Here is a 25,652-nt window from a genome sequence, read left to right on the forward strand (position 1 = left end):
GCTCCAGATGGGCTTCCAACTGTTTACAGACACAAACCTTAGATGTGCATACAGCATTCTGGATTGTCATCCTAATTCTTATATTTGTCTTATTTCATGCTTATGGTACATCTGTGATGTGGATATAATGTACCTATGTCCTGCCTCACCTAACAATTGCATTTTGCCACGTGATTTGGACTAGGGTTGCCATTAGAATAAATACAGACTGCCTACTGAACAGACAAGCACCTTCCTCTACAGAAAAGAAAAAGATGCACTATTTCAAGTTACATTTTTCCTAAGAGTACTATTTTATTCAAGGTTAATTCCTATTTCAGAAATTCCCACCGATGAAGGGCAGTTTTGAATTAAAGTGAGCAACTGAAAGATGTGCTTAGCCTTTAGACTACTAGAAATGTCTTTGCCACAGATTAAAGGGCTGTGTCTAGTTGCCAACTGTAACCAAGAGTCTGCATAAGGACTGGAATCAGGTTTTCCATTTGTGTGGTAAAAGAAGCCACACTGGAACTCATGGTACGGGCGTGACAAACTCAGGGGCTTTCATCAGCCACTGATTTGCAGGGACTGGTATTTATTAAATTCTATACTTTCTTACATAAACTGATTAGAAAGTAGGCATGATCCAGTGAGTTAATTAACCTGGAAGGGTAATACCAGCCCTGATCTGCATTTCCTACTCTACCACAGAAGAACCACAGACAGACGGCAATTGCCTTATAAGCCTTAATATAATTCCACAGCAGAAAAACAAGGCTACTTTCAAATATAAAATTACTGAAAGTGGAAACTATCACTAATTTCACACACATAGAAATGGAAGACTGAGTATACAAACCCTTTGTGGTGCTGACAGTGGCATCAACCAATTTGCATTTTTCACTGCATTCTCCCAGTGACTTGTCATCAGAAGTCAAGTGACATTCCACACAGCTCCTGCGCAAAATAATTCAGCAGCTCATCAATCTCTGCCTGTCGCAAAGCAATAATACAAAAGCCAGTACGTATGCATCTGCATTTTAAAAAGAAGCTAAACAAAAGGTCTTGTGCTATGGATACAGTAGTTCTCAGAAATATGATAGGTATTGCCACCAAAAAAAAGCCTAACCAAAAAAAAAAAAAACCCCACCTGAATAAAGGTATTGTGGATATGCTCTCTCTTGTCCTCTTTTCTCTCACAGCTTATTAGCTACCAGACAGAACCCCAGGCAACATTATTCATGTAGGTCTATCAAAGACATGAGGTTACTCACATATAAGATTCATTTTCAAAAATAAATATTCTGAACTAAGCTCACACTAAATACCAGCCAAAGGAACGTCTATCAGATGAACAATATCTGAAATTGACTTCAGAGAGATCAAGCTGGGGCACCAACTCTAAGTATTCCTTTGTTGAAAGTCTATTGAATAATGTATTAAAACACTATTCAGGTGTCTCAGCAGATGTCTCTTGAATGTGATTACTTGTCTCAGGAATCACTTACTTACATCCTAATTATACTAATGCAATTTATTGGGAAATTATTTACTTTATTTAATGGTGGAATGACTGAAATATTATTTAAAAACACAGAGTCTAAACCAATTTCTTTAGAAGTCTCTGAAAATCTTCCAAGAAATTCAATGAAGATTTTAATAAATCCAGAGTTTCTTCATGGAAAAAGGAAACAATGAACAGGCTTCATATATGAAAATTTTTGATGCAAAATGTATCTTGCTGATTCTTCACAAATAGCTTCAGCCAGATTGAGGGGCTGAGACTCTGGGAAGCAGCCTGAAGGAACGACTGCTTAAAGAAAAGAGAACTGCAACAAAACATCCCCCAAAAACCTGGCCATCTCCTGTTGCATTGAGTTACATATATCCATGGGAATATGCTGAGGCTGCTGAGATTATCTTCACAGGATGAAGATGACCTTATCACTCGCTCTGGAGATGGCAAATAGTAAAAGCAAGCAGGTAATGGGATAGCCTCTATCTCATGGAGACAAATTCAGTGTTGTTGGTGTTTTTGTCATATTTGCCATGTTTCTCATACTACCACTCTTTTTCTCAGCTGCCGAGCCATTGATCTCCATCCCCTCTGACCTGGTCTTTCAGCTCTCTTGGTTATCCTACCCAGGTATTCCCAACGTTCTCTCTCTTTTGGCTTTCCCTGCCCTGCGTTTCAGCAAGGGAAGACACTGAAACAGAGAGAAAAGATCCAACACTGCATACAATATACATGTTTAAATAGGCTAATGTAATGCCCATCATGTAACTTTATATTTCTTATTCTCTGCCAAATTGGGCAGAACAAAGCAGCAGTATTGTCCCTTGTGTTTAGAGCAGTTGCACGCAGAAGTTCTCTTTACTTAAATCTTTTAACAAACAGATAGGCTCGCTTTTGTAGGTCAAATTTGGCACTAACATAAATGACGATTTAATCAATGCCATAGAATACCTTCTTATCTCAGATACAGTGTAGGCTGCAACAGCAGGCATGAAAATACAGTGGCAGAACGCTGGTATGGAAGAGATATGGGCCTCAACTCTAAATAAGTAGACGTGACATCATCACGAAACATTAATGTAACTTACGCTCAGCAAGCAAAGCCGGGGTCATTAATAACATATATTCTGTGAAGCCTAATTCAACTTCTAGTTTAAATTTCTACTTAAGACTGCTCATTCTGGACTGGCTTTAGCCCTGCAAGAACTCACATAATACAAGCATAAGTATGGGTGTACTTAGAGTGGTCAGCTTTATGTCATACATATTTTTGGTTGCTTTTCCTATCGTGCACTGTAGCATACACCCCGCATCACAGCAGGAAAGCTACATAAATTTTGTATGCTCAGTGAACAGAAGACATTTCACCATTTACAATCAATTTATCATCAGCTTATACACAACATACAGCTATCCACTGATTTCATCCCCAGACTATGACCTAGTTTATCATAGTTAGGCCTCTTTAATTCAGGCAAGCTTAACTGAATTTGGACTATGAATTTGCACATGTATAAAGCTTGAGCAGACAGCATGACCTTATTAATTCATATGCATGAGAATGGTAATACAAATGCCAATTTTTTTTTTTTTTTGAGTCCTCATTTTTGCTGTAGCAGCTATGCTGGAATGTTTTCATTCTGTACTGTGGACTGGAAGGAGGTTCATCTGTTTTTGTCTGATGTTATCATATAGGGCCACCACCATTCTCATTAGTTGTACAGCCAGGGACAGCAGTGGAAGCATGATCCTTTACTTGTGCTGCTTGAAGGTGATTGAATTGTTTTCCATAAAGTTCTTTTGTACAAGAGTAATGCTGATAAATTGTTGATGTATGAGTTACAACCAACCCTCTCAAAGGGCAAAGAAGCTCTTGGGTTCTGATCTGTAAATCCAATTTACAATAGTCAGCACACTGCTGAGGGAGTATAGGAAATAGAGACCTGGATGACACAAAACATCAGAGATGTAAAACAACACATTACCGCCTGGAACTGCAAGGGTCACCGCAGAGAGGGCATTTTTCACATGTTTGGCCTGAAGCTGCTGGATGGGTGCAAGCACATGACCCACAGATGCATTCGCCTCTCCCACTGCACAGTGTCCCATCCTCAGCAATGCAGGCGCTGGTGTCAGTTGTGCAATTACAGTATTCACCAGTCCATCCACTGTGGCACATGCATTCCCCACAGTCACAGTCACCATTGCCTGGAAAAACATGTATTACACTTCAAATCAGTCTCTTAATAAGAATCTGAATGATGGCCTTTAAAATCATTCTCCTTAATAGCAGATATTCTCCTCTCTCCAACTCTTCTCACTCTTAAACATCTTTCTTCCTCCCCCAGAATTTTCAGTTTTAAGCCAGAGGATCAAATTTTCGCTTAGACTGGCTGTAAGCCAGTGCAGCTCCATTCTCTTCACTGGAGTCCTCCACACAGATCTTATCTCCTGACAGTGCACAACCTAATGGGTAAATCCTCTTTCATTTATAGCAGCATAATTTCAGCCTATCTATTCAGCACAATCTCATTGCTGGCTCCTGCCAGTTTGATGCTATTCCCATTGTTTCAATAGAATAACTTCTGATTTATAATGGTATGGCCCAGGAAAAAAATTATAAATACAAGTTCTCAAATTCTGATTGTATCTTACGAAGTTAAACTAAGAATGATTGAGGTTACTGGGTTAAAATTATAAAAATATCGGAATTATCCTAAAAGAGATTAATTAAGATTGCTATGCTTTAATAATTATGTCAGAGTGAAACTGTACACTGGCTAACACCGAAGTATGTCAAAATACTTATCTAAACTTTCTTGGAGCTACAATCATCTACAGCCATTGAAAGTCTGACCCAGTGTGATGCTAGCTGATATGCTCCAATAAAGCCATGCCAATTTAGATTAGCTATGGTTAAAGGTGTCTCATTTTTAAAGTCAAAAGCAAGGTAAAAATTTTCCCTTGTTTTAAGTCTAAACATCATTCAGAAATATTAAATTACACTTTATACAGAATTGATTGCAACTGAATATATAATGAAAATATAGATTCACAAGCTCATAACTAAGAGCAAGACAAAGCTCTAAAATGCAGACGCTAAAAATAGCGTCAAGGAACTGTACCTCCACACTGGAGCCCTCTGTGTCTCACACACGAGAAGTCATCGCATTCACAGCGCGGCCCATACACCTTTCCGTACGGGGATGGGTGGCAAACACACTGCCCGCAGTAGCAGTCGCCTCTCCCGCTGCAGGAGTTCTGCTCTGCCGAACCCTTGCAGGAGCTGGTGCCCAGGGAGCTCTCGTCACATTCGCAGCGTGGCCCCACATACCCCGAGCTGCAGACACACACCCCGCACTCGAACGATCCTTTCCCTTTGTTGCATTTTGGGCTGTTCATCTCCGCCTTTGCCTGACAGTTACAGCTGCACTGGGGATGAATTTCCATTTCCAGCGTGTCGCTGAGCCCCACTGGTTTTATCACAATATGCCTTCTGTTTTTTTCACAAGAGGAGAGACTTACAGTCACATTGAAAGAGACCTGGAAGGGAAAATGGTGACAGCTCAGAGCTGCAGCACACGTAGCTCTGCAGGGTGCTCTGGAAGCACGTGCAGAGGACAGAACATGAGGGTTGTAGATACCACCTACTTTTCTGTAACTTGTTTAGAAGAAGATAATTTAATAAAGAGCAAACTCTCTACCTTGGTGTCCTAAATTCTCTGGACTCATGTCTATTGAGAACTTGTTCTTTACTTACTGTGTCTCCCACTTTCACATGAGAACATTTTCTCTGATGTGGAAAAAAGGTCTCATTGTTACAGATGGCTGTGAAAGAGAGATTGAGCCCTTCTGTCTCTCCCAAGATCTCCAGCTCGACCTCGGACCTCAGCTCCTTAAAGGAAAAAGGCGTGAGAAGAATGAAGCCGTAGCACTGCCAAATGCTGCTAATGCTCCACGTCTCTGTAACATGGACTGTAATTTATCACAGGAGTAAAATCGTGGGTTTGGCAGTTTATTTACAGACTTCTCTATTGCAAGAAAAATGGGGAACAAGCAAAACAAAGCAAGTGCTGACAGAACTGACTTTCAGTGGAAAGCAATGGCTGTATCATTTTAATATCTACTACCACGGGGCTTATTTCCTGCCCTTGCAGGAGAATAAATTCGATGTTTTATTAAATCATCTTTCATCACTAAGCGCTCTGCTGACTGACAGGTTTTTCTTTCGCTCTGGTCTTACTGAGGAATGGATTTGTGTCCCTGGTTGCATTGCTAGCACTGGGCTTTTCCTGATTAGCCAGCCTATGTCAATATTGCTCCCTCTTTATCTCTTCCGGTAGAATCAAACCTCACAATCTCTCTCAGGGCAGGGCAGACTCCCAGTTCAGTTTTGCTTCAGTGTGAGGCCTCGGTGAGTTAGCCTGATGTTTCCAGGACCAGAGCCAGAGGCAAGCCCCACAGAGAGCTCCCACAGCCAGGGGGCTCACTCCCTTCCTTTCTTCTCCTGATGGAAATTCCTTCTTCATGAGCTGTCAGTGCTCTTTCAAGTTGTATTCAACAACATTCTCATTTCTTAATGATTTGCTCAATCAAACTTTTGTTTCTTAAGTGAAAAACTTACTTCCTGAACTCTTTCATAACAGGCTTTTATATTTAACTCTCTAAAATATTTTATAGCAATTTTGCTTATACAACTTAACCTTAATCCAAAGCCCATAGCAGACCATGGGGAAATTCCCTATGACTTCATTGGACTGTGGATCCACTAAATGGAAATTTTTCAAAAGTACCTTAGCAATTGCTGAGCAAAACTCCCACTGACTTGGTTTTGTGCTCTTACAAGCTTAATTGCTTTTCAAAATACCCCCTGCACTTCAATCAGAGCATGAGGAGCTTGCTGAACTTACTTCAGTGAGTCATTCTAGTAAAGGCATCGGGATGACTCACTGGAGTAAAGGTCTGGTGGGGTAAAACAAGCTAAAAGTAGAATAGGTATAAGCCTGCATTAAAAACAGCTCCCTGTCCTTTGTACATGTCCTGGATTCCCTGGAAATTTCTCTTAGGTTTGTGTCTGGTGGGGTTTTTTAACGACTTTTCATTTGGAAAACCTTGTCAGTAAACCAAAGCAACACATGTCATGCAAGACACATTCACATACTACACAGAGCTCTTTCCAGCACGCAGCCAGAGCAGTAAAGCTGTGCCCTGGGCATCAGGTTGGTAATGTTGGTAGTTCTAAATAGGTCCAATTTTCCCTTTACATTTGTTTTAGAGTTAGGTGTTTATGTTGCTATTGAAACAACGCATAGAGTCTTAGGTAACAATTTGTTTGCAACAGATGGGCTCTCACAAAAGTACCAAATATATCAAACCTCTAGATAAAACTCTGAACATTGATATGTGCTCATGTTACGGGAAATAGCACCAAATATTCCCTCTTCCACCAGCTGCAAAACTACGAGGCTCAAATAGAGTGCAACTGTGAGAGAAAATTTAATGCTGCTGAACACCAAGTCACAATACTTTGAATCCTGGTGTCTGTACTGGATCATTTGAACATGCCTTGCTGTTGTAAGAGGTCAAAATATGCACCTTATGCCACTGAAAATGAATGCATAAACTGAGACAAACTCCAGTTTCTTATATCTCAATATCTGTGAGGACTTTTAATGGTGGTCATAGTTTGGGGATAAATAGTGGACAGTTTAGTGAGCTTTAAGCCATTCACAGAGAAACATCTGTGGTTCAAAAAATTTTCTGAATGAAACAAAAGACAAAGCAGTGTTACAAACTTGTGCCTTTGTGTTACCTGTCTTTTAAATATATCATTAGTCTGGTCTTATTTTCCTGTAAGTGAAAGGACCAAGCAGTAAAAAAAAAAAAAAAAAAAAAAAAAAGTGGAATTTTTCTGAAATTTTAAAATCCTGGGGTGACTTTAATCAAACGGCCTGGTATCTGCCACAATGCGTTTTAGCCTACAGCTCTGCAATACAAAGTTATGCAGAATTCAATGTTAAACAAAGCGGGCAGAAATATGCTTACAGAAGAAAATGAATCATTCTTGGAAAGAACATGAGAACTCTTTGTAACAAATATTTTGACAGCTCAGACTTTCTTAACTTGCTTACTTCCTCTCTGAAGCTTTTAGATAGCCACACATGGTGAACAGTACTAGCAAACCTTGTGTTTGTGCAGCAAGCAAAGACTTGAAAGCACTTTCAAAACATTAAAAGATTTAGCCTAACTCTATTCTTGGGGTGCAAATAGTTATTTATTCCTTTTTTGTGGGTAAAGAAACACAGACACCAGGCATTGAATTACACTGCTGGGAGTATGATGAAAAGTCTGTGACAAAAATGGAATTAGATCTTCTGTTTTGCATGTGATTTTTAACCACAGGTCTACCCTCATTTTCCCCTTCCCAGTCCATAAAAATTCAGATGTCCTCACTTATGCCAAAAAAGGTGGTTTTCAGTGTTTCCTGCTTGGAAGATTTTCAATCATGAAGCAATAGTATTGTTAACCTTTAAGGTTAAGTGTAATAAAATGGGCTCCAGGAAATTTTGAGTGTGACATGTTGCTACTTGTATACTCTGTATATCTTGAAATATATGTGGGATTTTAAGAACCTATGAGCAACTCCGGCGCATGGTCCAGACATGCTGTACCTGAACAAGGACAACGTGAGGAGTCATGGCCCGAAGGCAGGAGCGCCATTCCTGCAGTCACCTTCCTGCCTCTACAGGAGGTGAGCGAGCACAGAACTCAGACCCCCTCCAAACCCTGCCCCCAGAACGGCTGAAACAAGGACCACTCAAAACAGCGCAGGAGCTGCACCGAGGTCACCTCTGACAGTGGTGGGAGATGATCTGCTCAAAGCATGCAGCAGCTAAAAAGCCAACAATGTCCCAGAGATCACGAGCAAGGATGCTGAGAACAAGACAGCGTGCATCTTTTTGCCTCTGTATAAACCTTGGTGTGCCTTGTCTTGTGTACTGCAAGCTCTTCTGGTCTCCGCATCTCAGGAAGGACTCATTGGAGTCAGGGAAGGTAAAGAGAAGATCACCCAAAGTCACCAAGGGGATGAAGCAGCTGAGGAGAGACTTAGAAGGGTGGGATTGTCCAATTTGAAGATAAGATTGGAGGGGTGGAAGGTGTCAATGAAGAAATGTTATGAAATCATGAAGACATGAAGATAAGGTGAATGCAGAGCTGTTATACACCAAACCTGTGACACCAGAATTAAGGTGCACTCAGTGATACTTTAAAATGGGAAAAAGAAAAATATATCTTGAAGTAGTGCAACTGGACTTTTTTTTGCCACAGAAGGCAATGGGCACTGAAAATATCAGCAGGTTTGAAAAGGAGAGTAGAAAAAGTGGACAATAGGTGCATAGGCAGACACTGAGGGGAAGAGGCAAGGATGCACTCTCCACCTTTCCAGTGTTCCAGCAAGGCAGAAGGTGCCATGACACTGCAATAGAGGAAGCACTGTTCTGCACTTAATGTGACAGCAAAGGTACCAGGACACAGCACTGGTACAATTATTTTATGCTTTTTCCATTACTTACTGGACAACAAAATGGTATTTCAGTGTTAAATGTAGGAACCTCTGTCTGTACATTAGAGTGCCAGCCTCAAGAAATCCTGGTGGGGACCAGACGTGACTAACAACAGGTTGGACTCCAGAAGTGAAATCCTGGTGCCACTGGATGTTTAGCAATAGCTTTCCTCATATAAAAATTCCCCCCCCCCTATTTACTACAATCTGTAGATTCCCAAGAATAATCTTAAAGTTCTTTGCTTATTAATTTTCCATAGGACAGAGAATCTTCTGGTATTCTGTATTTAATTTAAAAAATCACAATTCACCAATTGTATTACTTTTATAAGAGTTAGAAGAATTCGGTTTGCCTTCCTATCATCAAGAACAAACTAATTTTGGGCATAATGATGATCATCTCATTCAGGTGACAGGAGGAAGAGCAGAAAAAAATAAGGAAAGAAACAGAAGGTATTTGCAAAGAGTTATTTGGCACTGTAGCCAACTGGTAGAGCAGGTTTTTAATAAAAAGGGACTGAGATGGAAAGAGAAATCTATGGTATATCATCATATATGTAAATTAATATATCTGTGTAAAGACATGTAAAACTGTCTAGAAACATTCCCCTGACAGAAAAGAGCCAGGCAGCCAGGTTACATTGTACAAACAAAGCTCTGAAGAGCAGCACTGTGTTTGTGTTCCTGTCATCTTTACAGTATTTTTTGCTATTGTCTAAACAAACCTATTCAAGTGTTGGTATTATCTAAACAAACCCATTTTGGCTCCTGTGTTCTTCTTTTTAAAAACCTCAGAACAGCCTCACAGGGGCAGCATCAAATTGCTAAAGCAGAGAAGAGCACTAAGCACAGGGTAGTGCTTTTTTCCCCAAATATTCCTGCAGCAATTGTACATCTGCTCTGGTGACAGCTACCAATGAGAAGTTGAATCCCTGTCGAGGTATTGAACAGGGAGACCTGAATACTTATATTAAAGAAGGCTTAAGAGTAGGTGTGAAATACAGGACTATGAAGAAGGCAAGACAGATGAGACACTGATGTGAATTTAACATTCCAGCAGAACTAAGGAATGACAGAAGGTTATAGGAATTTTGTTTCTGTGCTCACTTAATCCTCAGAGTGAACACTTTTCCTGTTAAGGTCAGCATCTAAGCATAAAAAAGGATGGTCTTTGCTTCTTTTTATGCACTGATTACAAGATACTTGTTTTTAGCAAACTGTGATCTAATTTTGAAAAAGTAGACATGCAGGAAGAAAATACATTATAACCATCTTACCTGATATGCAGCAATGATCAGCTGGAGAATATTTCCAGAATCCTTCTGTAGTCGTCCAACAGTAGCTCCAGGAATAAGCTTTGCATAGTTCTGAAAATATAAAAAAGACAAAGACTAGGTGACAAGGAGCTACCATCTGAAAAAAATCCCCCAAATATATTGAAGCCAACTAAAATAAATAATAGTGACATTTTCAAGGACCCTTGTAGACTCAATTACACACATCCTGTTGAAAAAGCCCTATGGAGAAGAGCTAATTTCAGTGAAAATTAATGGGACATATGTTGCTAAAACACCTTTGATACTACGGTATTTTTCAGCTCTATTTTTTCAAATTTAGAAGGAAAATATATTCTATCAACAGTTGTGTTTTTCTCTAATAAAAATAACCAAAAGTAGATTCAGCTGCTCTATGTTGGTACTATTCAAGAGTCTTGAATTCTACATCCACTAACAGCAGTCACTTTTTTATCTTTGCAAGCAACTGAGCATCTTGAATTCTGATTAGTGAGGGCACAGAAGTTAAGAAGTTTAAACTAAGGGTTACAAGAACTTTGAACAAAGGCCCTTAAAAAACTACTGGTTTATGTTTGATGTAACACCCCACATGTATCCTAGTAGTCTTTGGCTGTGATTTATTGTATGTTGACTTTATGTTAATAATACAGTGCCTATTTAACAATTTATTTCAGTGATAATTTTTCTTTTCTTTTTGCAATAAATTGCATTGTGACACTAACATGACATCTAGCAGCTAGATTTTAAATATGCTCTGTTAAAATTTATCTTGCCTGATTATTAACTACCTGAACTTCTCTTGCTTGTACCTATGCTTTTGGAAAACAATAAGTGTTCATCATTTAAAAAAAACAGATTGTAGCATTCATTTTCTTTTGCAATTTATCATATCAATGCTGTTATTTTAATTAAAAAGAATTCCAGAGAGCTATTAATAAACATAGATTATTTGATACTCTTATAGCCCTGTTATACTTTACATTTCCAAAAGCCCTGTGATTACTTTATATATTATGTATGGAATACTTATCATTCATTAGATTTCTAAAGTACTATTGTAAATCACTGGGATTAACTGTATTTTATGTTACAGCTGGTGACTTTGCATTCCTGACTACTGTGATTAGTGCTCTCTCAAGGATCCTTAGAATACTAAAACTCTGCATTTTGTACACGTGGACCCTTTGGGAGATAATTATAAGAAAAGGTGATAAACCTGGAATTTAAACTGTAGCACCCTTTAATCTGTGGTATGCAAAACAAACAGCAGGGATATACTGTTCTGAAGACTTCGTTTTATCTTTCCCCTTTGAAGAAAATTTTTCTGCATGGTGATACAAGGATGACGTTGCAAGCTCAGTCTAAGTGTGTATCTCCAGTCCATTGGTTAAACCCTACCTTGTAGCAAATACTTCTGTTTAACTATTAACAGGGTGAGACAGACTGATGTTTTTAGAGTGTTACTATTGTAAAACATCCAAAGGATGCCATGGAATTTAGTCTTTTAACAAATATTCATTAAATGGTGAACTGCCATTTTGTAGACATACTCTCATGTTAGTGAAATTTGAGAATTATATATCTGAGTTCAGTGGGGTTATGTCTAACTTTTAGCAGTGTGATAGAAGAATTTTCATCATAAATAGAGTGTCATGACAAATTTATAAAAATCATTTGAAATTCTGTACAAGTACGGAGACTGGAGTATTTTTAGTTCAATTTTCAGCAGTGAAATGGAGTCTGAAAAACCCAATTTTCAAGCTGTATTCTCCTGTGATATAAAAAGAAATAATTTGTCCAAAAAAGACCACTTTCTGTTTCAAAAGAAGTGCTGCTTAGTCAGGATTAAAGAGGGAGTCTTTTTCCTTATCTAAGTTTGAATACATTTTTAAAGAATTCTGCTTGAAAACAAATAATATCAACAATAATAACTACTTCATGAAGCCTTTTATATACCAAATAGGATTTACACAGTCAAAATATCATTATTATTGCCATATTCACAGATTAGAGTGAATAGCTTTTATAGTGTAAAAACATTCCCTGCTGCTTTGGTAAGACTCAGCTGAGACTAATGATGCAAAAAGTTAGTCATATATGAACATATTTTAAAAGACCTTTTTTTTGGGGGTGGCAAACCCTTTTTATAAATAATCTCAAATTATCGGGGCTCAGTGTAAGAAACTTCGTCCTGTCTCTGGCATTTAATTTTGAGTGGCCTTATAAATGTTTCCGTGTGACTGCTTTCAAAGTTCTTGTGGTCAGGGAGACCATCAGACCTAAACCTTCCCCCTCGTTTAGATTGCTGTGCAATAGCTGTTTGGTTCCATGGAAGGATCAAAACTAACACCAGCTATGTTACAAGCATATGTATTCTGTGCTTGTGCAATCCATAATATTTGTGTGTTAGAAAATTCAGTTGAAGAGGATCAAGAATATTAAATGACTGAATTATTTTGGGCTAAATTTTTGGGGATTATACAGGGCTAGAAATATAAAATATATATTTGACAGTCTGAACACTGCACTTAAGACTAATGGAATCTATCAAGTCTATTTAAAGAGGTGCTTTCTAAATCCTCACAGTCATTTTAATGTATGTTTGTCCCTAAGAACTGGATTATAAATAGCAATGATCAGTTTTGGGGTCTGACATAATTACATGCTGAGTTCAAGTAGATTTGAGATGAGATATTTGGGGAGAGGTTTTCCACCTCAAACAATAATTAACTTTGTGAGGGTTTTCTGAGGGAGATTGCAGAATCTCCATCACTGCGGCTTTTTAAAAGAAGTAAAACACCAAGACAAGAGTGGTTTAATGGTGGTGCCCAAGTGCCAGTTTAGGGTCCTCTCCCAGGTCTTCCAGGCTACCTGAGCAGTGCCCTTAAGACAAGAATAACTCTCATTGCCTTGCTTTGCTCTTTTTACATTCTTAAGCATGGATACTTGGTTATTTACATTTCTATTAAAAATTTGACTCAGATGAAAACATGACACCATTTTCCTCGTTACAGGTCCTACATATACTCTTGAAAGTATACTGTGGTGTGGAAAAACTGCACTGTGAGACATATATGATTTCTGTACTTGCTTTGACTAATTTTCCACATTGCCTACAGGATAGAAAGCAGACCATACAACTACAGCTATCCAAATAAGTGACAGAAAGCAGCATTAAAAGATGAAAGCAGCAGATAGAATATATTGAATGGGATTACTATATACCCTACAAGATACAAAATAGTCGTACTTTTTTTCCTAACAAAGAAAGTAGCAAGAAGAAACCATTCTCCAGTTAGGTTAACAATGGCTTGCATTTTTTTGTTAGCTATAAATCTTTGTTTAGTGTTCCCAGTGAACAAAAGGTGACATTTGATAACTTTGATACTGGTATAACACTGACACAGGGATACTGAAATAGAAACCCCCTGATAAGAACACTGTTGGCCAACTCTGAGGGTGACCACCAGCAATTTCCAAGGGAAAATATAATGCCATCAGTAAGAGAAAAGTTTCTTTAGACAAAATAAGGCTCTGTAAATCGAAGAGATACTTCCAAACTATCTCCTAGAACAGCCCTTATTCATGCAGCTCCTATTAAAATCAGGAAGATTTCACTTGTCATTAATTAGGCCCCTATTAAGAAATTGTTGAGCAATAATGAGGTGTAGTAAAAGTTTTTAAATGTACAAATTTTAACTTATCTATGCTGTGACTATAGAATCCCACTGCACTTGTAATTGACTTCTAGTATTGTTGATCTAAATTTTCACGCTTCAGCTCTGTATTCAGTGCAGTCTTTAAAAAAGCCAGGCAGTCAATGCTCCAAGATGCAGAGGGGTTCCTTCATTGTCAAGACTGTAATCTGAGAATTTATGAAAGACATGACTCTTGTAATTTTTGTTAAACACCTGGAATATTAGTCTTTCTGAAGACAACACTACAACTGGAATCAGTTGCAGAAGCACGGGGGAGTCTTCCCTGGGTTACACAGAGGATATAGAAATAGAAAACTATCATGCTGGTGAGCACCTCAAGGACTCATCCGCTCTCTCCACTGTAACATAGGACCTTCTTCCCTACTCTTTCTTTCCTATTTTCCATGTGGGTATCACACCAGAGAAGCACCTTTCTTCTCATTCCTTTACTTTTGGCTTTTAATGAGGAATGTTGTGTGAAGGTTTTTCTTTTTGAAAGACAAGCTTCTTGTATCAGCAGGATGACCCTTATTGATTCCCTCTCAACCAACCTGAATAAATCTGGAGGCACAATTTCTCTCCCCTTGTCCCCCTTTAAACAGCAGTATGTGGCCAGGCAGACAAGCTTAAACTGCAAAAGTCCTTATTATCCTCACTGAATTCTTATCTAGAATTTTTTTTTGCATGTGAAGATTTCTTCCCAGCAGCAGAACCGGGCAGAAAAAGAAATAAGAATTGCCAACATTCCTTCTTATTTTATCTTAGAGGGCTTTTGTTCACATTCAATGCAAAAAGCAGTTAAGCAGCCATTGGTGGCTTTGCCTCAGCTCACAGCTGGAATATCCAATAGGCCAAAAGCAGCACGGGGCTTCGGGAAGGTTTATATTATTGGAGGCTGAAAACAGGTGCCTGTACAGATGACTGATGGAGCTGCAGGTATGAATGATATTCAATTTATTAAAAATATGGATTTTACATATCTGTAATGACTGCTCCTCTGCTCTCCCCTCTCTCCTGACTCCCATTTCCCATGACATGGCTTCACAGAGCAGGAAATTACTTCACAGAACAGGATTCTGCGAGTCCTAATGTCAAAAATTCCTGTAATGAAGTGTTTTTCTTCAGTAGACATGAGGAATGACACATGACGGAAGAGGACTTTGTCCATCATGTTTTGTAGTTTTAATCTTGCTGTTAATTTCCTATTTGCCTCATTGGAAAGAGACAAAAAAGCAAAGAAAAATTAATAAAACTCTCAGGTCAGCTGAAAAAAAAAAAACCATGATCTCAGAGTTGAGCGTGAAGACAACTGCATTTTTCAGAAAATATTCCTGTCTTATAAAAGTAAGAAAAGGCTCAACTATCCTTCTCTATCCTTATAAAACACAAAAGGCTAATCATGATTATGCTGAGTAGTTTAGCAATGCTTAGTTTGACAATCCTTGACTTAAAAAAATTAGTGTGATTCAACTTGAAATCCAATTTAAGAGTTATCTGAGAACATCAAAATTAATACATGAAGCAGCACTTCCTAAGTAAAAGAGACTTCCTCTGATCTAAAATTTCCTAGCTATTTTTATTACATAAATACCTTGTAGAATTCAGTGCTTAGTACTAGAATTATTGTATCAGCTGTGAAAAAGGGTGAACTTTAAAACAAATACTGGCAAACGGAACATTTTAGTTTGCTCACCTCATATATGTGAACTTGCTCATTTGTTACAGCAAAAATTAACAGAACATTGTTTTGCACAAGTTTGTCGACTAATTGTCCAATTGTGGGATACTCCTGCAAACAAACGGAAGAGAGCCACATCAATCCATTTTTCATGTGCATCCAGTTGCTAATTATCTCCCATGAAACACACATTCAAATGATCATAATTAACACTGTACTCTCTGCATAGTATAAACTATAATTAGGTACTACATCTATTAAAAAAAAAATAGTGTATATAATTTACTCGTGCTGTTTTTAAGGAAACCCCTCTGAGAAAAGTACAGTGGCAGCCTCCATACTGGGACACTTGCATCAGTAGCACCTGTGAGATATATATATATATATATATCTATCTGTAAAAAACCCAAAGAATAACACTGCACCAGAGCAACTGGGTATTTGTCCTCCACTGAACACCATAGTGCATATATTCAGTATTTTTGAAGACTGAATGTTAAGCTGGTAAATTCTCGTACATGAACAGTGTCCTACAAATTCCTGAAGTTCTCCTGAGTTCACACCCTTACAGGGAACATGATTAATGCAAATTTTGTCTTCCCTGCAGAAGGAAATACTAGTCAGCCCCATTCCATGTGTTTTCCGGGTTAGCAGGAATAAATTTGTGCTTTCTTTTTTCCCAGTTATAATCTATACTAACTCCATACAAACACACTCTTCTCTTTTTACTGAAAAGTGGAAATGTACAAATAAAATAGATTACATTAAATATCTGGATTCCCCAAATTTTACACTTTTCAGTGATAAAGGTATACTTTCATTAGGTTTCTAATTTGCTCATGTTAGTCTTTAAATTTCCAGAATGCAAGAGCTGTACAAAATTCATAGTAAATTACCAGAACAGTTGACATGGAATATTCGTTATTGTGGTCCAAATGACAGTTCCCATCATTAGGAATAACAATTCCTGCCAGTTTACTGTCCATCCCAAAATGGGAATCAGCATCACTCACAAACACCAGCAAATGTAGAGAATCATTCCTCCATCCAATTTTTTCCTGTCATTTAAAATAGATTAGTTTAGCAGGCTGTATTGCACTCAGAGTATAGAAAAGCAGCAAAAGATTTGGAGAATGGCACCTCAAGATAAATGAACAGAACCACTTTCAAGGGAGTGTCAAAAACATCACAACATCTCCTAAGGGATGATGTTCATTTCATTGTCTTTGGCTAACATTTTGTCTTCCCATTCCTGTGTTTAATAACATGGGCTGGCCATGTTCATGTCAATCTGCTTACTACTCTAAACATAGTTAATCAAAAATATTTAAAGAAAAAACAATTAAAAAAACAGACCCGGTAATGATACAGTTGTTTTGTTTTTTATCCCTGCCAATTAAAAAGAAACACTAAAATATTGCAATATGCATGTTTTACTTGATACAGCCAAAAGTATTTTCACACAAATCTATTAAGGTTCTTGGACTGCATAAAAAAAATCTCAAAAAATAATTATCTGCTGCTTTGAAATACAATCATATAATACTAGAAGCGGTCATATACAGAATAACTAATACTATACCTAGAAGTTTCAATTACCTTGCAAACAGCTGCCTGCATAATTGCATCAAATCCTCCCTCTGGAGTGTCTATATTAGCAGAGATTCGCTGTCCTTTCACAATTTCATTGAATTTTTCAGCATCATTTGTTAGTGACAAAACATGTTTGTATCCAAAGGTGGGTAAGCACTCATATGGTACACTTCTACAAGATAAGTGAGACAGTTTATGGATAATGCAGAGTGAAAAATCACTACAATAGCTACTTTGCAGGCCTGTCTGGATTAGGTTTTGGTCATGTATCTCTCTTCTGTGTTTGAGGTAGATCTACTGAAAAACTGAGATAATCAAAGAGCATCCAAGTGAGGTGGGCAATGTGGACAGGTCTGCATAAAGCCTGGGAAGTGCCTCCTAGAGCATAGTAATTCAGCCAGTTAACGACGTGCAGTCCTTGCCGTGCTCCTGGCTGTGCCTTATTTTCATTCTCAGAAGCACATTAGGATCTGTAGTCCCTTAATGACATTCAGAGAGCACCACCAAGCTGCTGCAGTCCTGCTTCAGGCTGCAGAGCACAGCGTCGACTCCACGTAGGTTAGGAAAGGGCTAGGGCAGCCTGGGTTTGGGGGATGCTAGATCTTAAGGGAAAAAAAATGAAAACAACATTGATGGGTAAAGGAAACTGCTATTCTGTGCTGAGTTTGAGTTTGCACCTGCTTAGTATAGCAATGTCATAAAATTCTCATATATATGTATATTCCTGCAAATTAAAGAAAAATAGATAATTGTTCTGCATACCTGTTTGTTAACCCATTAAGCACATCTGTAACTAGCAGCAAAAGCTAAAAAGCAGAATCACTCCCAGATTCCTGTCTCCAAAAAACATAAGACTCACAGAATAATGATCAGAGCATGAAACTAAAAGAAACCCATCTTGTTTTCCAAACTGACTCATTTACAGCTGGAAGAGGGCAGAGGTTGCAGTGAGGTTGCTGAATTGAATTTTATCCTAAAGATTGATATTATGACTTAATGCTGGCATGCAAACAGATGTAGGTATTTTCCCTGCCTACCTGCAAGGGTTGTTTATTTCTGCAGCTGTAGTTTTGATAAATGGTGAAACTGGTTTTTCAACAAAAGATCCAAACCCCAGTCTGAAGTTGCTTGTCAGTTTTGACATTTCTTTAGAAAGAGTTGAACCCAGTTCTTTGATTGTATTCAGATCATCATCCATGGAGGCTGAAAGATCCATGAGGTAATAGAGATCAATTGGATAATCTTCAGTTTGGTGAACCTTGATCTGTATTGTTTCTTCATGTCCTATTAAGGTCATGGGAAAGTGGGATACATATTAACACTTCTACACAGAAGTTATGAGCAATGCCAATTTCTTCATAAACTTATACCTATGGTGAAAGTTATCTAGTATTTTAAATCACCAGTAGAATTAAAAAATAACTTCAAAAATTCTCTGTCAACAAAAAACTCAAATGGGGGTCTGAAAAATTTAAAGAAGTTCTAGTGGTTTTTTTCTAAACTGTTCTTCAGTAAAGTGATAAGCATAGATTTACAACTGATATAATTTGAAAAAATATGAGAACATCACTTCAGCAGTATGCAGCTTTAGAAAATTTCGATATGAAGCTAATTAAAATTAAAGGTGGTACTTGTGGGACATACCATGTACTTTAGAAACTCAGAGAAAACCAGAGTGTACCCATAGGTTTTATTCTCAGTTTCAAACCTGTGATGTAACCTAAATGGGTGTCTCTTATGTTTCTTTATTCCAAATTTTCTCCGGGAAAAAATCACATCTCAGGGACGCCAAAGTAGGTCTGGAGTGTTTCCATAAATGTCACTGGTACCTTGTAAATCCTCAAAGCAAGGCTTTATGCTGCCTCTGAGATACACTGTTTGCCAGACCTGCAGGGGAGAGGCACAGAGGCAGGGCTGGGGAGGTGCTGGGGGTTTTCATTCTCTCCCTGCCACCTCAATGGCAAGAGAATAGAAGAACTAAAAAAAAATGCTTATTTTTATGATGTACCCAGCACTTCTGAAAGTATTTTGAACTCAGTTGAACCTAGTTTTCATCTGATGAGTCAACAGATAATTTTTGTCTCAACAGAGGATTATCTTTATTCTATCAAGATTTTTTTTAGACCATTCAGTCTGAGAAGCTTCAATATATCACCTTGGCTGAAAAAAAAAATCCCACATCTATGAACTGAGTGGCTTACCTGGTCGCAGCCTGAGAGTTAATTTTTGAGGAGAAATCTGTGTGACATCAGAAGTGTTCTGGGTTGCTACAGTTAGGGGCTTGTTTCTGTGAATTTCTACTTCTGAAATGGGAAATTCAATCAAATTCAACTGGCATCCTTTTGACAAAAGGTTTTCTGGGGTATCACACCTCCCATGAATTCCATCAGAGTCTGTGTAATTCTAAAGCAAACAGGAGAAGGAATGGATGAGTTAAATGTATTTACCGACCAGCCACCAGCACCTGGCTGACAAAAGGTCAATCCAATGCAGGGAACAGAAACAAAGGTGCAAGTTAGTGCAAACTAGTGCAGAAAGAGATCTAGGTGGCACAGAAATCTAAATTTGCCCTTCATGGATCATGTCACACAGGTGTATAATTAATGTAACTTATACTGATTTGGTATCCTGGGAGAAACTGCTCTATTGTTGGGGAATGGGAATTGTGCCACTCACTGCATTTGGCTTCTCGCAGTACTGGGAATGGTAACACAAAGGCCCTATGAGCCCCTGGTTTTTCTATTACAGGATTACGCTGCAAATTCGTCAGTCTTTCCTAAACAGTTTTGAACTGCTGATGGAACAACAGCGTTTAATAACAGAAGAGGTCTCGCAGATAATAAATTCCTACAAATTTTGTGACAAACTGATGGTGGGATACCCAGTCTTCACTGTTTTTTCCTGACCTACCCTTTCCCCTCAACACTCATTTAATATGTTCACTGAAGCAGATAGCAAGTCCTTGTTGCTCTGCCTGGTGCTCAACAAGCACCACAGCCTCCCTCCCTCGCTCCCCAGTGCCAGCGGGGCACCCAGCGTGCCCATGTCTATCTGGGTACGTTTAGCCCAATGTCCTACTTGACCTTCTCCTGTCCGAAGGAAATCACAAGCTTGTCAATATCAGTTGGATAACTCGCAGTTTATTTTTGTTACTCATTTCAAGGCACTTGATATGCATTCCTTTCCACAACACTGCTGCAGGGTAGGTACTATCCCCGTGTAGCGGTGAAGTTAAAGGCTAGTTTTACAAAGAGGCTTCTGTGCCTTATTACCATTTCCTAGAGCTATGTCTAGAGTTTAGATCCTCAAAATCAGTCAGCTGCCTCCTGAACTGGAAACTGCTCTGGCCTGCAAGACCTTTTGACCAAAACCTGGGCAATGCCCAGCACAACTGACACCAAAACATTCAATTCCTGCCTGATGGTCATGGGCCCATACCGTGGGGCCATTCTGGATGTGGGCAAGCAACCTGGGGTTCAGCCATTAAGCCACAAATATTCTCTGAATTCAGTCACTGAAAAACTTTCCATCCAAAGCAAAACAAATTTACTTTAAACCTACTAAAACCAGAACTGGGACCCTTCTTTCCACCAAGATGTCACACTTCATGCTTGAAAATTATCAAGGATCTTATATATTTTGGTGGAAGCAACGTTGAGACACCTGATGGGAACAGAGGTTTATTATTCTTCCGACCGAATCTATGTCTTTGCTCAGGCAAAACTCTTGCCAACTGCTTCCTGAATACAGGACGCATAAAAATCATGTACCATTATAAAACTTTCACAGGGAGATCCATATCATCTCCTTTAGTTACACACTTTGATTTGCTGGCTTTTCAAAACACATGTGAAGAGGCAAACTCATATTTCAAATACAAGGTGTGTTTTTATCCTACAGAAAACAGTGGTTTCTTTAGAGGCACTTGTGTTTACTCTGACGCTAAAGCTTCTACATCTTTTGCACTGTTGATGTGTGTTCTCTAGGAAACAAGTGAATGAGCCTGTGAACAAAGAAAAAAATCATGTTCACTACTCTGAAGTTTTCAATAGTTCCACAGCTGGGTCTTTTTTTAAACCAATAAATTGTGTTTCATTTTTGTTTTCTGAAAATACATGGCAGTAGTCAAAATTATGTGATCAGATTTCATTTCAAGAAAATCCTGTTTTGATTGTTAAGTACAAACATAAAAACTATTGCAAACACACCAATGTGGGTGAGGTTTTTTTCCCATGGTAACATTTTTTGCAAACTGCTGTATTATTTTTAGCAAACTTATTTTTTTTAAAAAGTGCTGTTTGGTCTCTGTCAGCTACTGCATAAAGCAGTATGTTAGTCCCATCATAGGTATCATTTTACTATTCAGAAAAGCAAGACATACTTTTAACAGCAAATGTGTAAACCAGAACTATCATGAAAGAGACTTATTCCTCTATTATTTCTGGGAAGTTTTTAATTGCTGACTATCTTGTTAACATTAATGAACTAAAACCTGGAATATTTACTGTGAAATAGGGAGATATTCTTTATCACCATTTACAGGTGAAAGTTTTAAAAGCAGAGATGTTAAGTCTTGCCCGGGGTTACACAGAAAGTCTGCAACAGGTATATGTGAAACAGATACAGATTTTTTTTTAAGCCCAATTTTTTAGAAGAAACACTTACACCTATAGCACACTAATTATAAAACTGACACTACCATCATACTTAAAATTAACCACAGATTAATAATTTGTATATGCAAACTGACTGGACCACCTTCTGTTTACACTGTCTGTCTTGGCATGTAATATGTAAGATGCAGTCTCGTCTCTGACTTGATGTCTGGTGCTTCATCATCAGTGCTGTGGGTGAATCAGCCCTGAGGCTGATGACCTGAGCCACTCTAATAGCAGTTCTCTTTCTGCTTAGATGAGGAAGGTTGTTTTTTTTTTAAAAAAAAAAAAAAAAAAGACAACAATGAATAATAAACCATAAAGTCTAGATTGAATTCCACTTTTGATCCCTAGGAGGGCTTCACCAAGCACTGCATGCATTACAAAACCACAGGCTGACCCAATTAAGTCAATACTTCATCAGGCAAAGCTACTACAAACACTTCAAGTCTTACTTTGAAATTTTTTTGGTATCATTTACTCTACCTCTTGAAAACACCAAGCACAGTGTGGTCCGGAAAGCAAACAATCTTCACAAGTCACTGTGCTTTCCTGAGAACAGGTTCCTAAATTTAAATCCAAGAAGATAAAAGACTATTAACATGTGTTTAATCATTCAATTTATGAAGAATCTTATCATTTAGTGAACACGGGAAGTGAAAAATGCACACATTTATCCAGACTTGGAATTATTGATAAAATTCCTGCATAATGGTATTTCTATTGGTAGAAGATTAACTCTCTAATGAAAATTAAAAAACCACAGTTGCTGGCAATTAACATACTTACTTTTGCATGCTTTATGGATGGCATTCACTGAGAATGTTGCTTGTTTTCTCCAGTGCACCTGATAAAGTGTTACATGTGTTTCTGGTACGGTGCAAATAAGACATTTCCAACATAACCAGGAATATTAAAAGAACAGATTTATGTTCACTCTATATGCTTAAAATTGCTTCACTCGGGTCTGTAGAAACTTGATATGATTTTAATTTATTGTGCAAGTACCAGTGAAACACTCAGTCACATGTATAATATTAAGTTTCTCAGTGGATCAAACAGTGATTAGTATAACCAAAATTGCTCAAATGCCCATCTCTTTCATACATGTTGTGCTATGTAATGACTATATAAATCATAGCTGAATTTGCAGGGTCTGTCAGCAGTCTGTCAAAAAAAAAAGTCATTAAACAGAAAGGAATGATTAAATACAGAAGACAGAAAGCTATTTCATATCAACTTCAAGCAAGAAACAATGCAAAAATGGTTTTGAAATGGATCTCCCTACCTCTGAGCCTTACCTTGCACATAGTTATTCCTTTGCAGAAATAGGAAACAGAGGCAAAGCAATTCAATCCCCATTCGTTTTCAGTGCTGGCTGCGTGACAAAAAAATATTAGCATGTTAATTATCGTCCGCATAAAAGTAGAATGTCGTAAAAAACATATATTCCTGGAGGGTGTTTTCAGATGTCACCTACACTGGATTGTGAGGAAACTTCAACCCTACTGGGACAGACCATAAATAAAAGTGAAAACAAGGGCTACCTGGGCAGGTAAAGCAGACAAGCTGTGCATAAAGTAACGTGAACATGGTTATCACTTCCTTGTTTTCCTGGACTCCTTATAAGGTATAAGGGGAAAATTCATTCAGGTGAAGATTTCTGTCAATCCCAGTCACTCTGGGTCCTAGAGCAACCCAGCCAAGAGAGCGGGTTTTCCTGTGTACAGCAGCTCTTAAAAGGGTCCTCTAAAATAATGTCTTTAATTGTTCCCTGAGGGAGTGTGTTAGGTAGATGGATCATTACAATTGCTAAGTGAGTATACCTGGACAGATGTAAAAATCCCATTTTTTCAGATTTCATGATGTGGAGGGAAACTTGTAAAGGCAACTGCAAAAAAAACCAAAAAGCAATCACTTACTATAATTGAGAACCTGGCTTCAGTAATTCAAGATACAGAGTACATTTATTAACATTGCAACCTGAAAAGGAAATGTTACAGTTGTGGATTTTTGAAATATGTAGAAGTAGGAATAATTACATTCCCAGTTCTGCAACTGACTTGGAAAAAAAATCATGTCAGCTTTAACTCTGTGTAATAAGTGGCCAAATATTCTACAGCACAGATACAACAATATAACAAGTTATTGCTATCTCTTTTCCCTGTTCCCAGTCTGGAATGAAGGCAAAATATGCATTTCTTACAACCTTATTAAAAGGAAATAAAATTTCTTATTTGCAGATTTCATCTCTTCCCACCTTTTATGCTCTGCTATTGTCTGTTTTGAAAATCATTTGTTCAGGACAAGCCCTCTCTTATCATAAAGGTTTACAACAGACTCTACACAGTGCAGCACAAAATTATAATTTTATCAGTTGTGTTGCTGGCCTGAAAATATATATCCTTTTTTTCCTTTTTTCCTACAGTCAGAAATCCTACCCCAGTTAGCTCATATGGACTAGGTTGCTCTCATCAAGCAAGGATCAGACCTCCCTTTTCAGACTGGTGGTAGCTGCAATCTTAGGGCAGAATGTGACAGTAGGGATGGGTCTATACTAGTTAAACTCAACATGCCTGGAAACATTCCTGGGCTTTGAGGCCAACTGGCACAGAAAGACCAGAGTTTACGCTTGCAAATTGCCTATTGGGACCATTCTAGCAACCAAATTGTGCCCAGAAATTGTTTGCAGAGACTGTTAATTGGAAGAGGTCAAATTCATGCCAGGGAGCATTTTAACAGTTTAATAGCATAGACAGTCTCATACTAGTGCCTGGAAATATTCCCAGGCACATCCCATTTTACTAGTGTTTACACAGCCTATGTGTAGCTTCATAGCAGCTCAAACTGGATTACGTCAAGCCTACCTTTGTTCTGCCCTTGTGTTCCCACCCCTGCACTCCTTCCAGGAGTCATGTCCAAACAAACAGTGCACTGATTCAAAATGATCCAATTAAAATCCAATCACCTTCCATGGAGAAGGTGGGGAGCTACTTTTCACCTGGGTGGGCCCCTTGAACCGTGTGGCTGCCCAGTCCAGAGTGGGAGCCCAGGTCACAGGAGGGAGCAGGAAAAACAGACAGAGTTGGCAGGAAAGATGGGAATATGTTAGGCTGAATTTAGCCCAGCTTAGGCTGTTGTGGAACCGTATCTTAACATTTCTATTTATAACAATATTCCTAAGTCTCCTTCAACTGCTTTCTATACCTTGGAGTGTCCTTTATAAGGCACAGAAATTTCCTGTGGCATGAAAAAAGCATCGATTAGATTATGTTCCCTCAGCTGGTGAAGATGTAACTCTGTGAGGACACTGTACTCTATGTAAGGTCAAAAAGAAGTGGAGTCAACCAAAAATGTTTGCTCATACTAAGAAAAAAATCCTCCTATAAGTGCCATCAAAAACATTTTATTTCCCTGTTTCTAATTTAAATTTGTGTATGTGTCCTTTAATATTGTCGCTACGTCTACAGCCTCGTGGAGCTCCAACACCCAGTGCTTTTGCTTTCAATATACAAGGTCACTTTGTAGCTCTTACTAGGCCCTGGTAATATAACAACATATCAAAGCATGTGCTCAAAGGACTTGGTGGCAGTCCTTCAGCCACCAAAAGGTACCAGACACAAGCAGTGTCCCAGATTAAGGACCAGCCAGATGAACAGCTGGCAATCAACAAA

At 38.4% G+C, this 25,652-nt stretch overlaps 1 protein-coding gene across 7 annotated transcripts in view; it reads right to left on the minus strand.

Annotated features, from left to right (window-relative positions):
* Positions 1–25,652, minus strand: part of ITGB6 (integrin subunit beta 6) — a 53,998-nt gene that overhangs the window by 12,699 nt on the left and 15,647 nt on the right. For 3 of the 7 annotated variants that reach the window (XM_074828957.1, XM_074828955.1, XM_074828954.1), the window contains exons 4-16: positions 23,805–23,869; positions 23,280–23,356; positions 22,465–22,544; positions 19,525–19,726; positions 18,361–18,607; positions 17,330–17,495; positions 16,627–16,788; positions 15,746–15,841; positions 10,337–10,426; positions 5,256–5,390; positions 4,621–5,038; positions 3,481–3,703; positions 839–936 (exon numbers count right to left, since the gene is read on the minus strand). In XM_074828957.1, the coding sequence (XP_074685058.1) occupies positions 839–936; positions 3,481–3,703; positions 4,621–5,038; positions 5,256–5,390; positions 10,337–10,426; positions 15,746–15,841; positions 16,627–16,788; positions 17,330–17,495; positions 18,361–18,607; positions 19,525–19,726; positions 22,465–22,544; positions 23,280–23,340 (1,978 nt within the window). In that variant the 5' untranslated portion in view covers positions 23,341–23,356; positions 23,805–23,869. Of the gene's footprint in view, positions 1–838; positions 973–3,480; positions 3,704–4,620; positions 5,039–5,255; positions 5,391–10,336; positions 10,427–15,745; positions 15,842–16,626; positions 16,789–17,329; positions 17,496–18,360; positions 18,608–19,524; positions 19,727–22,464; positions 22,545–23,279; positions 23,357–23,458; positions 23,483–23,804; positions 23,870–25,652 lie in introns of those variants that run through there. The other 4 variants (XM_074828956.1, XM_074828961.1, XM_074828960.1 and 1 more) reach the window with 4 other exon arrangements.

Source organism: Strix aluco, chromosome 6 (assembly GCF_031877795.1).
Source record: "Strix aluco isolate bStrAlu1 chromosome 6, bStrAlu1.hap1, whole genome shotgun sequence".
Lineage (NCBI taxonomy): Eukaryota > Metazoa > Chordata > Aves > Strigiformes > Strigidae > Strix > Strix aluco.